We start from the raw sequence: 16,372 nt of genomic DNA on the forward strand, positions 1-16,372 counted from the left end.
CGGACAAGTATGGAAGCCTTCAGGCAAGTTGTGTTATTATTATTATTAATATTACTGCTATTATTATTGCTGTTTTATTACCCTCCTATCTGCATTATACATTGGTATGTTTACAAAATGATATGAGATGTAGTATGACATTAAGCGGGTGGTGTGGGCGAATGCAAAATGAAAAAGTATTTGTGTTTATTAAGTTATTCCTCCTATATATATATATATATATATCTGTATTTTTATTTATTATATATATATATATATAGAAGTCCTTAAAATTTGTGGAATCTATTGTAGTACAATGGTAGGGATTGATGGAATTTGGTGTAGGTTTATGTTGTTGTACCCTAGAGCACAATCATTCAAGGTGTTAGTCAAGAATGATTGTTGTTGGTTCTTGGTTCTTGATTTTGTTTTTTTTTTTTGTTTTTTTTTTTTTTGGGTTTGTTAAGGTTTTGTTTATGGTTTTACTGGAGGTTTAGGGTTCTTGAGAAGGTTGTTAGCTTTTGGGAAGAAGAAGAAACCAAAATGTAGTAGTTGAGAGAAAGAGAGCCAAAAATGTTGTTTTTCAAAATCTGTTTTTTGAATATTTTCTTTCTCAACGTTTTTCATTTCAATTTTCATACTTTTAAATACATCAAAAAGACAATAAGGCATGCTGCCATATTGAGCAATAAATACAAAAGCATTAAAAGTAACCAACCAATCAAAACTACCTCAACTAACTCTAATCAATGTGCTGTGCATGCAAGAAACCTTCTTTAATGGGCAGTTCAGCTTGTCTAAGGCATTTGAATTTGAAAACCAGCTCCATTTGACTTGAAAATTGGAGGGAAGCCTTTTTGAATATTAAACTATGTTCTAGCCAAAAATCAGATAAAACAAAGTCCATTTACCCATTCAAAAGTAATCAAACTCAAGGCAGTTTTACTCAGTTTTATGGGCAACAAAACTGCACAAGGGTCAGATTGTTTTGGGCTTAACTCAGCCTTCCCAGCTCCAAATTGGGCCATTCCTTTTGCTGCTTCTTCCTCTATATATCTAGTTTATCATATCCAAAATTCAGATCCAAATCCCAAAGGAAGTGGACTTATGTTGCTGGAAATACAATTCCAGCAACTAGACAAAAAAGGCCTTAAGCTAGATAATGAGCTTAGGGCATTACAAAAAGAATATTGTTCTTAAACATTACAAGATAAAATAAAATGCATAAACATAAATAATGTTTGGTCTTTGATGTTGCAAAACAAAGAGTGCAAGTGTAACCGAACTACCTTGCACATTGTGGCAAGATCATCACATTTCAACACTCCTCCTTGGTGTTCTTGGTTGAAATATTTAGAAGCTTCCTCAAGGTCTCAAATCTTGCTTTTGGAAGTGGCTTGGTGAAGAAATTTGCAAGGTTATCTTCGGTCTTGATATATTCCAAGCTTACTTCTCCATTTTCTTCAAACTCCCTCAAAGAATGATACTTCACCGGTATGTGTTTTGTCCTTCCATGTTGAACGAGGTTTTTGGCTATTAATATGGCTGAAGTGTTGTCACATTTGATGATGGTTGAACCCTCTTGAGGATAACCAAGGTCCTCCAATAATTTTCTAAGCCAAATGCATTGATTTGTACATGAAAAGCAAGCAATGTACTCGGCTTCGGTGGTGCTTTGAGCGGTTGTTGCTTGCTTCTTTGCATTCCATGAGAATGGTCCACTACCAAGTGAGAAAAGATACCCCAAAGTGCTCTTCGTATCATCCAAGCATCCAGCCCAATCACTATCCAAGTAGGCCATTAATCTCATCACATCTTGCCTATCATACCAAACTCCAAAGTCTTGTGTTCCTTTTAAGTATCTAAGAATTCTTTTGGCATCTACAAAATGGTTTTGGGATGGTGCTTGCATATATCTAGACAAAACACATGTAGCATGCATAATATCCGGTCTTGATGAACATACATAGACCAAACTTCCTATCATGCTTCTATATAGGGTCGGGTTTACCTTTGGTGTGCCATCCTCCTTCTTGTATTTGTCTCCTTGGCTCATTGGTGTTGACATTGGCTTGCATTCATCAAGGTTGAACTTTTTCAAAAGATCTTTGATGTATTTCTCTTAAGATATGAAAATACCCCTAGAGTATTGCATCACTTCCACTCCAAGGAAGTAATTCATTTCACCAAGGCTTGACATGTCAAATTCCTTTTCAAGTTCATTTTTCAAAACTTCCACATTCTTTTCATTTTCACCCGTGACCAACAAACCATCCACATAGAGTGAGATAACAATCATGCCTTCTTCATTCCTTATGTATAGTGTTGGCTCATTTGGACTCCTCCTAAAGCCTTGGTAGGTCAAGCAACCATCAATCTTGCCATACCAAGCCCTAGGTGCTTGCTTTAACCTGTAAAGTGCCTTATGTAGATGGTAGACTTTGTCCTCATGTCCTTGAACAATGAAGCCCTCGGGTTGCTTGACATAAACCTCCTCTTGAAGCACACCATTCAAGAAATCCGACTTTACATCAAGGTGGTACACCTTCCATGACATTGAGGCCGAGATGGATAGGATGAGCCTTATGGTCTCCATTCTTGCAACCGGTGCAAACGTCTCTCCATAATCTACACCCGCTTGTTGTGCATAGCCTTTTGCCACAAGCCTTGCCTTGTGCTTGCATATTGTTCCGTCCGAGTTAAACTTGGTCCTAAAGATCCACTTTACACCAATTGGTTTCTTGTTTTTAGGTTTAGAAACCAAAGACCAAGTTTCATTCTTTTCTATCATATCCATTTCGGTTTGCATGGCCTCCATCCACTCTTTCTTTTGCATAGCTTCTTGAGCATTGGTAGGATCACTCAAGATAACATTGCACCTTTCATATATTTCAGACAATGGCCTTTCTCCTCTAACACCATCTTCAATCTCCAATTCAGCTCCAATGGTCTCAAGTGCATCCTTCTCATCATCTTCATTTTCTTCATTGTCATTGTCATTGGTTTCTTCTTCTTCATCATCCAACCGAGCATTATCTTCATGGACAAGAAGCTCCTTCTTTGTCCAATTCCAAACAGCATTTTCATCAATCCTCACATCCCTTGTTACCACAAGTTTCTTGGTTTCCAAGTTGAAAACCCTAAAACCTTTGGTAACCTCACTAAAGCCGACCAAGATGCCCACATTTGCCCTTTTGTCAAGCTTGTCTCTCATGTGTGGATGAACATGAAGAAAACAAACACTTCCAAAGATTTTTATGTTGTCCAAAGATGGTTTTTCTCCATACCATATCTCATAGGGTGTCTTGGACTCATTAGCTTTGGTGTATGCTCGGTTTTGGATGTAGCTAGCCGTGTATATGGCTTCGGCCCAAAACTTCTTTGGCATGTTCTTCTCATGTATCATGCATCTTGCCATCTCCATCAAGGTTCTATTTTTCCTCTCATAAATACCATTTTGTTGTGGTGTGTATGGTGTTGTGAATTGATGCACCATTCCATTTTCTTTGCAAAAATCCTCCATAGCCAAGCTTGTATATTCTCCACCATTGTCGGTTCTCAAGCACTTCATCTTTGCATTGCTTTGGATTTCCACCATCTTCTTGAATTCCATGAACTTCTCAAGCACTTGTGACTTGGTTGTTAGAAAATATATCCGACACATCCTTGAGTAGTCATCAATGAAGGTTAGGAAGTACTTACATCCTCCAATTGATGACAAACTCATTGGTCCACACACATCCGAATGGACTAGCTCAAGCTTCTCCTTAGCTCTCCATGAACCGGCTTTAGGGAATGGAAGCCATGTGGATTTTCCTAGTTGGCATACATCACATAGGCTTTTCATCTCCTCAATCTTTGACATGTCCTTCACAATGGCATTGGTGTTTTTCATGGCACCATAGCTAGAATGCCCGAGCCTTTTATGACAAAGTTGAGAAATGGACTCCACTTTGGTTTTTAAGGCTTGTTCATTCTTAACTAGATCCAATCTATAGCTTTTGTCCTTCAATGGTACCTTAAACAGCTCATTACCACAAGCATCATATATGATACATCCATCTTTTGCAAAATTTAAAGCAAAGCCTCTTTATACCAATTGTGCTACACTAAGCAAGTTTTCACACAAACTAGGAACATATAGCACATCTTTTATAATTTTGGTACCTTCCTTGGTGTTCAAGCACACATCTCCTTTGCCTTCTACTTTCATGAACCGGCCATCACCAATCTTCACTTTGGTTTTGTAGTTTCGGTCAAGCTCCATAAAGCCATCCTTTTGGAAACTCATGTGGTGTGAGCAACCACTATCCACAAGCCAACCGAGACCACTACTTGTGGCTTTAAGGCATGTGGCCACAAATAAGTTCTTAGCTTCTTCATTAACCACATTGGCTTGTTGTCTCCTTTGCTTGCATACTTTGGCAATGTGGCATTTTCCTCCACATCTTTCACAAGATGCATCCGGCCTCCAAAAACACTTGGATGGTGGATATCCAAGCTTCTTGCAATGAGGGCAAGGTGGATGCCCTCCTCAGTTTTGATGGCTTTGTTGTTGTTGTTGTTGATTCCATCCACTTTTGTTGTTGTTTGTGTTGTTGTTGGTTGTAAAACCGGTTTGGTTGGTGTTGTTGCTCTTCCTTCCTTTATTCTTCTTTTTGTTGCTGTGGCCACCATAGAATGCACTCTCTATGGTCTCCTTCTTTCTAATGGCTCTCCTTTTTTCGGTTGCTTGAAGAGCATTGATGAGCTCACCCAAGGTTATTTCACTAAGATTTCTAGATTCTTCAAGGGAGGAAATCTTAGCTTCAAACTTTTTGGATAAGCTCACCAATACTTTCTCTACCACGCTTTGATCGGTCAATTGCTCACCAAATACCCAAATTTGATTTACCACTTTAAGCATCCTTTCCGTGAAATCCTTGACAAGCTCATTCTCCTTCATCTTCAAGGTCTCAAACTCTCTTCTTAGGTTTAAAACTTGCATTTTCCGAGTTCTAGTATTTCCATGAAACTCCTCTTGAAGCTTTATCCAAACCTCTCTAGCACTTGTGCATGACATTATCCTTGTAAAAATGGAATCACTCATGGAGGAGTGCAAGGCAGTGAGGGCCTTGAACCCCTGGGCAACTTCGTCCTCATGTGCATTTCTTTGTGCTTGAGTTGCATTAGCTCTCAAATCTTCCACTACATAACCTTCTTCTATAACTTCCCATAAACCAAAGGCTTGAAGGTAGGCTTTCATTTTTATACTCCAAATGGAATAGTTTTAGCCTTCAAACTTAGGTGGTGTTGGGGTTGCAAAGGATTGTGAGGCCATTTGAAAAAATGGTTTTTGAAAAGTTTTGAAAAATGGACACAAGAACAAGCTCTCGAGTGGTGGTGTTTTGGTAAGTTTCAACTAGTCTTTTTGGGAGGTTTTGGTTTCGGTTGGAAGGCTTTAGGTGGGGGATCCTCTCACAAATAAAATGGTCTAGGTTGAAAGCTCACAAGGTCCTAAGAAATTACACTATTCTCTGATACCATGATGGAATTTGGTGTAGGTTTATGTTGTTGTACCCTAGAGCACAATCATTCAAGGTGTTAGTCAAGAATGATTGTTGTTGGTTCTTGGTTCTTGATTTTGTTTTTTTTTTTTTTTTTTTTTTTTTTTTTTTAGGTTTGTTAAGGTTTTGTTTCTGGTTTTAATGGAGGTTTAGGGTTCTTGAGAAGGTTGTTAGCTTTTGGGAAGAAGAAGAAACCAAAATATAGTAGTTGAGAGAAAGAGAGCCAAAAATATTGTTTTTCAAAATCTGTTTTTTGAATATTTTCTTTCTCAACGTTTTTCATACTTTTAAATACATCAAAAAGACAATAAGACATGCTGCCATATTGAGCAATAAATACAAAAGCATTAAAAGTAACCAACCAAGCAAAACTACCTCAACTAACTCTAACCAATGTGCTGGGCATGCAAGAAACCTTCTTTAATGGGCAGTTCAGCTTGTCTAAGGCATTTGAATTTGAAAACCAGCTCCATTTGACTTGAAAATTGGAGGTAAGCCTTTTTGAATATTAAAATATGTTCTAGCAAAAAACCAGATAAAACAAAGTCCATTTACCCATTCAAAAGTAATCAAACCCGAGGCAGTTTTGCCCAGTTTTCTGGGCAACAAAACTGCACAAGGGTCAGATTGTTTTGGGCTTAACTCAGCCTTTCCAGCTCTAAATTGGGCCATTCTTTTTGCTGCTTCTTTCTCTGCATATCTAGTTTATCATATCCAGAATTCAGGTCCAAATCCCAAACCTACTTCAAACGGCATCCAAGGAAGTGGACTTATATTGCTGGAAATACAATTCTAGCAACTAGACAAAAAAGGCCTTAAGTTAGATAATGAGCTTAGGGCATTACAAAAAGGATATTGTTCTTAAAACATTACAAGATAAAATAAAATGCATAAATATAAATAATGTTTGGTCTTTGATGTTGCAAAACAAAGAGTGCAAGTGTAACCGAACTACCTTGCACATTGTGGCAAGATCACCACATTTCAACAGGGATAAAATGATACTGTATAGAAGTGTGTTTTTGTGCAAGTAAATTTTGCAGCATGTCCAACCCTTTAGGGGAGATGCTTTGGATTTTTCATAGGACGGCCCGATAGGATTTTCCTAGGGATCAGAGATTATCTAGAGTTCCAGGAAGAGATTCGAGATAGGTCCTGACATTTTCATTGTTTTTGTTTTAAAAAACTATTTTATAAAAGAACAGACAAACACTTTACAAATGTTTTAGAGAACAATTTTCTATTTTCAAAAAAAGACAAGTATTCTATAAATAGCTGGTCAAATATGCGCTTAATGTGTTCTTTTCTTACCTTATAAATAAAGCATTTTAAAATAAAACAGCTAAAACAATAAAAGTTAAGAAACTAACTAGAAACTAAAAAGCTATGGACTAAAGTTTGAGAGACATTCTAAAAGAGTTTAGTGTTGAGTGATTTGTGAGTTGTCTACCCTCTAAAGGGCCCTTTACATAAATCTCCAAGCTTCAATCCTTATTCAAATAATAACCCTAATAAATAAACTAGATAAAAAATAAATAAAACTACTTGATAATCCTAACAATCTTAATAAAAATAAAACCTAATTAATAAACTAGATAAAAACAATAATATAATAAATAAAACTAAAATTCTATCAATATCTCATAATACATTATCGTCAACTATATTCTTTATTTTTCCCAAAAAAAATGGTATAAGCATTCCATGGCATTCTAGTTTTTATTCAGTTTTTTTTTTTTTTCAAATACTATCAAATTGTTATAGTTTTTGTAGATGCAAGCATGCCACCTTCCATTTGAGGGAAAGAAAATAAAGCAAAATAAAAATGTAACAAAATCTAACTTCAATTAGATAAAATTGTACTTGAGAACACAGACCAAAATAATCTTAATGGATTATTTAATTGCCTTATGAAAAAACTACTTTAAAATAAAATAACTATAACAATAAAAATTAGAAAACTGAATAGAGCTAGAAAATAACTAAAACAATAAAAATTAGAAAACTGAATAGAACTAGAAAACTATAGACTAAAGTTTAAGAGATATAGTGAAATGTTTGTAATATTGAGTGATTTGTGAGTTATATATCTTCGATCTTCTTAAAGACCTTTTATATAAAATTTTACTTGATAAACTAGATAAAGGTAAAAATAAATCAAATAAATAATTCTAGATAAAAGGTAAAATGAGATAATTAAACAAAGCCTATATAAAAACTAAAATCTATCTATATCTTGAAATAAATTAATTTTCAACCTACATAAAAACTAAAATCTATCTATGTCCTGAACTAAATTAATTTTCACTCAAACCTTTATTTGGGCAAAACATGTGGTTCAAATAGAATGTTAATTTTTCTAAGGTGGCTTGATGGAGCTCAGGACGACTCCAATTTGCCCCTTTGTTATGGTTAATGTTATAGAGTGATATTTGCATCAGTTTGATTCCGTGGAATTTCTTTGTGTCCCACAAAAAAGAATAAGGTTGCAAATTGATTGGCCAAACCTACTATAAATGAGACTTTATTTTCAAAATAGCACATCAAGTTACTTTTTAGTTCTCTTCATATTCTGAAAAATCATTCAAGCTGACCTAATAATCACTTGCCTATAATGATTTGTCACCCCAATGATTTGTCACCCCGATCAACTAATCAGAACTATTTATAATTTTGTTGAATATGTTTTTGAAATAAAATATTATATACAATCTGCTTCAGAAAAGGATATTCTCAATTTAAAAAGTTAAGAATATCCTTATCTGACTTCTGTTGTGTATATATAATTTTACATGTAATGGTTATATCATGTTAACAGCGGTACAATCATAAATCTAACATCCTATAACTTTATGTGATGTAAAAGTAAAACACATAGATTCTATGTGAATCCGACAAAATAATTATTACGCTCCATTTTATGAGAATGGTATATAAGTGATTTTCAAAAGAAAAAATATATATAATTATGTATAAGTTTGTTAATTTATCTTAAACCCCATTTACATTAGGTTGTAACTGTTGAATCGTTGTTTATATCTATAAAATATAGCTATTAGAAACCAAATCCAATAATATATATCAAATATATTTTCCAATAGATCTCCTCACAAATAAGCCTAGTAATAGGGAGGAAAGAAATAGAGCCTTACACATGCCAAACAATGCTAACAATAATTAAACTCAACCCAAACAATAATATAATACAACTACAAATTCAAGTGGAGCACCACCAAGGATCCACCTTTTGAAGACTATGATATCATGTAGAAAAATAGTGCTGGAAAATAAACAACTCAGTTCAGTCAATGCTAGTAGCACCATACAAGATCTCACAAAGATTTACATGACTATATATGCATTTCAAATAAGGCTAGTGAATATATGAAAATAACTAAGATATTCTACGTAGTATTTTGAATATACGGATGCGAAATAACCCTATTATCTGTTAGTATAAAATGATACCCACACTACTGCATACAAAATTTTTAACAGTAATTCTATACTCATCAAATTTATTAATCAAAATTTTGATAAATACTGTCATGTATATTAAAATTTTGATTAACAAATTTGGTATGTATAGCATTGCTCAATTTATAAACATAGAAAGTCAATCATTACTTTATTATATTATTCTCAAAGACCGTTCACACATTTGACCTCTCATATCATGTTTTAATGTTTTTTCTTAAAATATTCCTATATGTAAGAATTATTACCAAAATATATATATATATATATATATATATATTTCTATAAGGAGGAAAAAAAAAAAAAAAGAAAGGTAGAAACAACCAGAAACAATTAGGAAAAAAGAAAGAAATTTAAATAATTTTTTTTATATATGAAAATGCTATTTGTTATTATTGATGAATGATCATGGTACCTACATGCCAACTAATAATTTAAGTGATTATAATTAACAATGTTACTTTAAAATTTTAGAATAAAAAACAATTGAAATAAATTTTGCAATTGAATTTTTTTATATGAGGTAATTATTTTCACCCATGATCAAAAATATTAAGACTCTTTTTATATAAGATTTTTACCAAAAATAACTTTACCTTTTAAAATTTTTTTAACATTTTCTTTTTTAACTTATTGCAGGGTTGGTGGCAAATAGCAATGTTTTGAGATTCTTCTTCGCATATAAACCAGAAAATCAACCACTTTTGGGCCAAGAAGAAGATCAAAAATCTTAACACATCAAAAACTCAAATCCACTGATTTCCTCAATGTGTAGTAAACAACATTTATGGCTTTTTGATTTCATTACAAAAAAAAAAAATTATGGCCTCTTGGTATGACTAATAGGAAGGAAAAATTTTCCCACTTTTCCATCAAACCCTTGCGCCGCTGGAGTTTCTAAGGGAATGCTGCCAGAGTTCCTTTTGTCAATGTTCCTCTCCCACAAGCGGTGACTATGAGTGATGAAAGGTAGGAAATGGGAAGACAACAAACCGTAGGGAAAAGAATTAAAAAATATATATACATATATGAAGAAAAAACGAAAAGTTAAAAGGGGTTCTTAGCAATTTTATATAAGAAAGCAGTGTAGGTAGAAATTTAGTTTGTGCACATAGCAACACTCTAATCTTTATTTAGCAAGGTTAACATTTTTTATTTGGCTTTCCATCCATGCCACAATTACATAGGGTCAAAGGTAGGGATGGATCCAGAATATTTAACTTGGGGGCCAAAGTGTAAAAGAACATAAAAATTAAAAAATATATATAATATATGTGATTTTCTTTTCTTATAAAATATGTAATACAAGATTATATATAGTAATTCAAAATAACCAACTTTTTTCTATGTTAATTAATATAAGAAAAAGGACAAAAATAATTCAAATTGATATAACTAGGTAGTAAAAATGAAATGGAAAGAAAATGGGTAAAAATATATAAAATGTTATACATGTCTATATATAGTGAATCAATTTTGCAAATCTATATATATAGTAACAACTGATTTCATGAATAAAATAAATAAATAATTAACTGAGCAATACTTCCTTTTTTTTCTTTATTTTAGAATTTTTTGAAGCATTGTAAAAGGGAAAAATATAAAGTTTTAGAAAGAGTTGGGGGGCATGACCTCTCAGGCCTATACTTAGTTCCGTCATTGGTAAGAGCGGTGCTTAAATTGGGATGCAAATTTTTTGCTTTTAGACGAATCAGGTATGTTTAAGAGTGATTTCTAGGAATCATTTCGAGTGATTTTCCAAAAATCACCTATTCGATGTATCAAAAATGATTTAATATTTTTCTGCCAAATATTATACGAATTGATTTTACCTCTTCAACAATGCTTTTAAACCTCCAAGAATCACTATCAAACTTGCTCTCAAGATCGAACCCAGAAACTTGACTGAATGACCAACATATTCAACCACTTTAATACTCTGTTTGATTACAAGCCCTTACTACAAGACTTGGCAGCAAATTTAACATTTTTATCTCTTAAGAGCATCTTCAATAGCTCTATATATTGATTCTATCTATTTAAAAATCCTTTGCAACATCAGATAAATAGATAGGGTTTTAAAAAAAAATCTTCTCTAATAATTCTGTACATTAGTTCTGTCAAACTGATATGACAACAAAAGAAATAGAAGTTGTGAAAAACATTGTCTATTTCTGGATACTTTGCTAGACAAGTTGAGTCAGCATTTTATTTATTTTTATTGACTTTTGTTAAAAGAAAAATAATACGCGGGTTTTTGGTTTTTTTAATTAGATATAAATTTAAAATAAAAAAATTACATATTAACATTCCATAACATTTTAAACAGAATCCATTGGAAAGAAATTGTCTAAAATATTATCTATTAAATAGAGATAATACCACATAAGTATGAATACTTTCCAAAATCAATGCTACATAAACTCCAATAAAAAGAACCATTGGAGATGCTCTAAGAAATTTCAATTTCACATTTTTTAGGCTTTATCTTGAACCATTAATGGAATTTGCTTAGATAGATTTTAAAATTTTTACATTTTTTTCTTTTTTTGCATAATTTCTTTTTGGAGCAAGTTTTTGCATAAATTAAAAATAATAAGTCATCTTTAAGTATAAGCTATTAAAATAAATTGACTTTTCTTATTTGTTTAAATATCTTCTATAATTTTTTTTTTCATATTATTTTGCAGGTGATGAAGAAAAATAGTTCTGTTGGGTTTATTTTTCCTTTAGAAAATATTTCTCTTATGTTGGAAATACTCTTTTATTTTTTTAATTTTGATATTTCCATATGCTCTAATTTTTTTTTTGCCCCTTTTTTCTCATATGTGATACTGTCTCCTTTAAATGTAGGAATGGGTTAGAGTTTTTGAATGAATTGAAGATTTTTTTTCCTATATTATCCATTAATATTTGTGATTAAATTGAATCAATTAATTTTTATCACTTAGTTTGGTACTATCCATTAATATTATTATTATTATTATTACCCATTAGTAGTTATTAAAATGGAGAAGAGTTTATTAATAGTGTTGTCTTGTCTATGCTTGGTAGGAATTAAAAACTTAAACATTAATAAAGTATTGAAGTAAGTTAATTATATATATATATATATATATATATATATATATATTTAAGAAAAATGAAATAAAAATAAAAACAAAAACAAAACTCGAACACGTTAACAACGGCATGAAGGACTTGTAATTTGATTTATATATATATATATATATACACACACTTACGATTGTGTTTTTATATTTATTTTTTTAGAACCTTCCTTTTGGGTTTCTATTTCTTTGTAATTTTTTTTTCTTTTTTGTTTTGGGTCGATTTGCAATTTTTTTCTTGAAAATATATAGTTGTTCACAGAAATAAGGAAAAAAAAATGAAATGAAAAATTGGGTTAAAATTTATAAGTTGATCTAGAAGACTAGGTACATAATAAATGTAAGTAACAAATTTTGTTATTTTGTTATTTTGTTTTTATTTTTATTTTATTTATTTATTTATTTATTTTTGACGAAAGTAAGTAATGAATTCACTGTCTCATTTTTTAAATATTATGTCTTCAAAATATTTTTATTAAAAACTGGCAGAAAAGGGAGAAAAAAAAAAAAGAATTCCAGAACTTATACAAAAACAACAAAATAAAAATTGATCAAACTACCATATATATTTCTTAACTTTTTATTTTATCAAATTTTTATTTTATTTTTTAACTTCTTTACGCTATTCCACACCTCCCCGCATGGTAGAAAAGTGGACTTTTGCCAATAAAGAAATTATTTACTAATTAACTTCTTTTTTATAAGATTTACTAATTAACTAAATATAAAACAATTTATTTTTCTAATTTATCAGAAAAAAAAAAACAAAAAAATAAAAAAAAAAACCCCATTGGAAAACGATAAATTAATTTGGCTGGAATCAAAGCTATATATTTAAACATAGAAAATATAGACATACAATTTCAGAAGTACTTCACAACCAAGTGAAAAACCCACAACACACAAGCAAAATGTCTATGTTTAAATAACAGGCCATATTTCATCCTGTTAACAACTCTCAACACATCCAAATCTTTTTGGGACAACTTTACACCTGTTTGGATGAATTAATTATCACAAATTTTAAATGGACCCAAATACCAAATACCATTGGAGACAGAATAGCTTACAGAGGTAGATACATATGCAATATATGGGAAGTTTGGCACACAGAAAGTTCTAAGCTTTTATTAGTGAACCATATAACAGTGTGTTCCAAATCTGACAAAAACACTCAAAATTCTCAACAAGTTTATGACTTACTAGGAGACAATATTAAACATAGCAAAGGGCCCTGTCCCTAAGTGGCTTTCCATGAAGAAAGCGGCGGGGTGTCCGAATACTCATAAGTTGTAGCAGCAAAGTCACTGGTATATCTATCACCCCTAACAGCATCTACTGACGCAAAAGCTTCAAGCTCTGCCTTCTCTTCTGGTGTCAGCTTAACAGAAAGAGCTCCAATGTTCTGGTTAAAATTCTCGATTTTGGTAGTTCCCGGGATAGGACAGACATCATTTCCTTGGTGATGAACCCATGCCAGAGCCAACTGTGATGGTGTGCATCCTTTTCTTGCTGCCATTTCATTCACCCGCTCGAATATTGTTTTGTTATGCTCTAGATTTTCTGGTTGGAACCTGGGTAGATGCTGCAAGCGAACATACATATTTCACATTACAATTAAATTAGATTTTATCAAAATCACATCATAACATAAGAAGTACCGTTCAATGACGGTTGATTAGCATAGTCTAGCAGAATCTTGCATTAAAATAAAGAAGTTTATTGGCATTCTCTGAACCAAAACTCTATGTTTGAAAGCTAGTATGTTATAATTAAGAACTGTATTTAGGTGAAAATTGACAAACCTTTCGATAGTCTTCCTTGGTCAGTTCGTCTAGTAATTTGGGTCCGGATGACAGGAACCCTCTACCTAAAGGACTGTATGCTACAATGCCAATGCCAAGTTCCCTAATAAAGTATGGAAATAGAGCATTAGGACATGAACAGCTACTTTGTGAATAAAATTACTTACTTTTCCGCTAAGCCTCACCTGCAGGTAGGAATTATGTCTTCCTCCACATCTCTCGACCACAAGGACCACTCCAACTGCACGGCTGTTATTGGATGAACAGCATGAGCTCTTCTTATTGTTGCAGCAGACGCCTCAGATAGACCAATGTATTTTATTTTACCCTCTTCAACTAGTTTCTTCAGCTCCCCCACCTTGTTAAACAGAATGTTAATAATATTAGAAAAAATTCCCAATAACATGCTTTATTTCTCAAAAAGTATCTGAAATTTTGAAGCATGCTCAAATCCCAAAACATTAACAACTAATCAGAAAAGTCATATCGCAGCAAAATAACGATACTGCATAGCTCCACTAAATATACAACTGAATTGAAAGCTGCTTCTTAAATGTTGGACAATAACAATACAAGGGCTCAAGGAGTATTCATCTTTTCCAGTAAACTTAATCCAAAGTCCACTAAAGAACTGGACTAAAGTAAGTAGTAGATAATCCAATGAAAGAAAAGTGTCCGTTTTATCTCTAAGTTTCAAAAGGTTAAAAAACAAGACATGCTCCTAAACACTGTGGATGGAATTATTAAGATTTACCGATACATCAATGCGAACCATTTCTTCCTCTCTCTATCTCTCTCTGTTTCTGTGAGTGAGATTCTTCAAAGGATAACTCGCTAATTACTAGTAAACTAAATATGTATCGCCTGGACATCAATCTAAATAGCTTGGTTGCAGTACATAATTCCAAAACACAGTTTTATTTGAGTGGTAGGCTATTCTTGACAAGCTTTCTACACCAAAAGATGGCAATTGGAATATAAGAGAGTTATGGGTTGTAGCTTTTTACCATATGTTGCTGTATTTGAAAGAGAAATTCTTATATTTTGAACGTTTCTAAGCAAATTGTTCATGGAAAATACAACATTTATCCTAAATATGAAAACCATGTTTATATATATATATATATATATAGAGTACCAAAATACAACATTACTACAGCTGTAGTATCTACAGGTTAGAAATTGAAATTAAGCACAAAATGGAAGAGGAATTCAAGCTTTTCAAACCTATCAATCTAATTACATATAAACAATGCAAATACCAAAAACAATTTCATCAATCACAATCAAGTTATACATTTTTATAGTTCAGAATTTGATAAAACCCATTTGAGAACTTGATGATCAAAAGAAACAGAAAAGGCAAATCATGAAATTTGATCAAAAGGAAAGAGGAGAAAATGAGCAGACCGTGACTTCGATTGGGACCCTGGTGTCAATCCGATGCTGGTAATAGAGATCGATGCTATCAACACCAAGCCTCTTCAAACTGCCCTCACAAGCTGCTCTCACATACTGAGGATCGCCACGAATCTCCACCTTCCCGTCGAAAAACCTTATACCAAATTTAGTTGCAAGCTCTACTTTTTTCCTCACTCCATCTTTCAGCGCCTGCCCAATTCCAATTCACCAATTCAATATCCAAAACTAACTCAAAATTTAAAAACAAAATATATATATATATATATATATATACTGAAGTTGTTATGTCTGTGTTAAAAATATATATAACTCAATTCCCGTTAACTTTTCGAAAACAGTGATAGCTAATTCTGTTAAAAGTATATCCGAATTCCATTTTCGAAAACAGTGGTATCCGAATTTTTTGAAAGTAGGAAACAAAAAGAACAGAGAATGACCAAAAAAAAAAAGAAAAAAAAAACAGAGAATGACAAAAAAAAAAAAAAGAAAAAAAAAATGGACCTTTCCGAGAAGGATTTCGTTGATGAAAGGACCATAGAGATCGGAGGTATCGAGGAAGGTGACGCCGGAGTTGATGGCATGGTGGATGAGAGATATCATATCGGATTCAGGCTTTGGAGGGCCATAGGCAGCCGACATGCCCATGCAACCAAGTCCTTGAGCCGATACCTCTAGACCCTGTGAACCAAGCTTGATTCTTCTCACTTGCGCCATTTTCTTACTCAAAATTTTTTTTTTTTTTTAATAACTTTTGCCTACACTAATCTCTCTGGATTTTCAGACACTGATTGAGATAGTGGTACTTCCACTTTCACTTTCACATATCCATATATACATTGTTTATATATGGATGGATTAGGGGATTAAGGATAAAAGGTGAGGCTGCGGAATAGTTGTAGGTGGAAAGTGGTCAAGGAGACAGAATATGGACATTTGGAATTTGGATGGCGTAAGAGCATACGTTTGTATGTGTTTTTGTGAATTTTACTTTACTAAAATTTTAATATTTTATTAGATTCACATTTTTAAATTT

At 32.6% G+C, this 16,372-nt stretch overlaps 1 protein-coding gene across 1 annotated transcript; it reads right to left on the bottom strand.

The window, feature by feature from the left end:
- Positions 1–13,150: 13,150 nt before the first annotated feature.
- On the bottom strand, positions 13,151–16,163 carry LOC107422162 (probable aldo-keto reductase 2). Its single transcript, XM_016031570.4, has 5 exons — positions 15,841–16,163; positions 15,328–15,528; positions 14,103–14,275; positions 13,918–14,020; positions 13,151–13,697 (listed from the first exon to the last, which is right to left on the bottom strand). Exons 1-5 carry the CDS (start codon positions 16,051–16,053, stop codon positions 13,353–13,355), a joined length of 1,035 nt encoding a protein of 344 aa, XP_015887056.3. The 5' UTR covers positions 16,054–16,163; the 3' UTR covers positions 13,151–13,352.
- Between the last annotated feature and the right edge of the window lie 209 nt (positions 16,164–16,372).

This window comes from Ziziphus jujuba, chromosome 3 (assembly GCF_031755915.1).
Source record: "Ziziphus jujuba cultivar Dongzao chromosome 3, ASM3175591v1".
In the NCBI taxonomy this organism is placed as follows: domain Eukaryota; kingdom Viridiplantae; phylum Streptophyta; class Magnoliopsida; order Rosales; family Rhamnaceae; genus Ziziphus; species Ziziphus jujuba.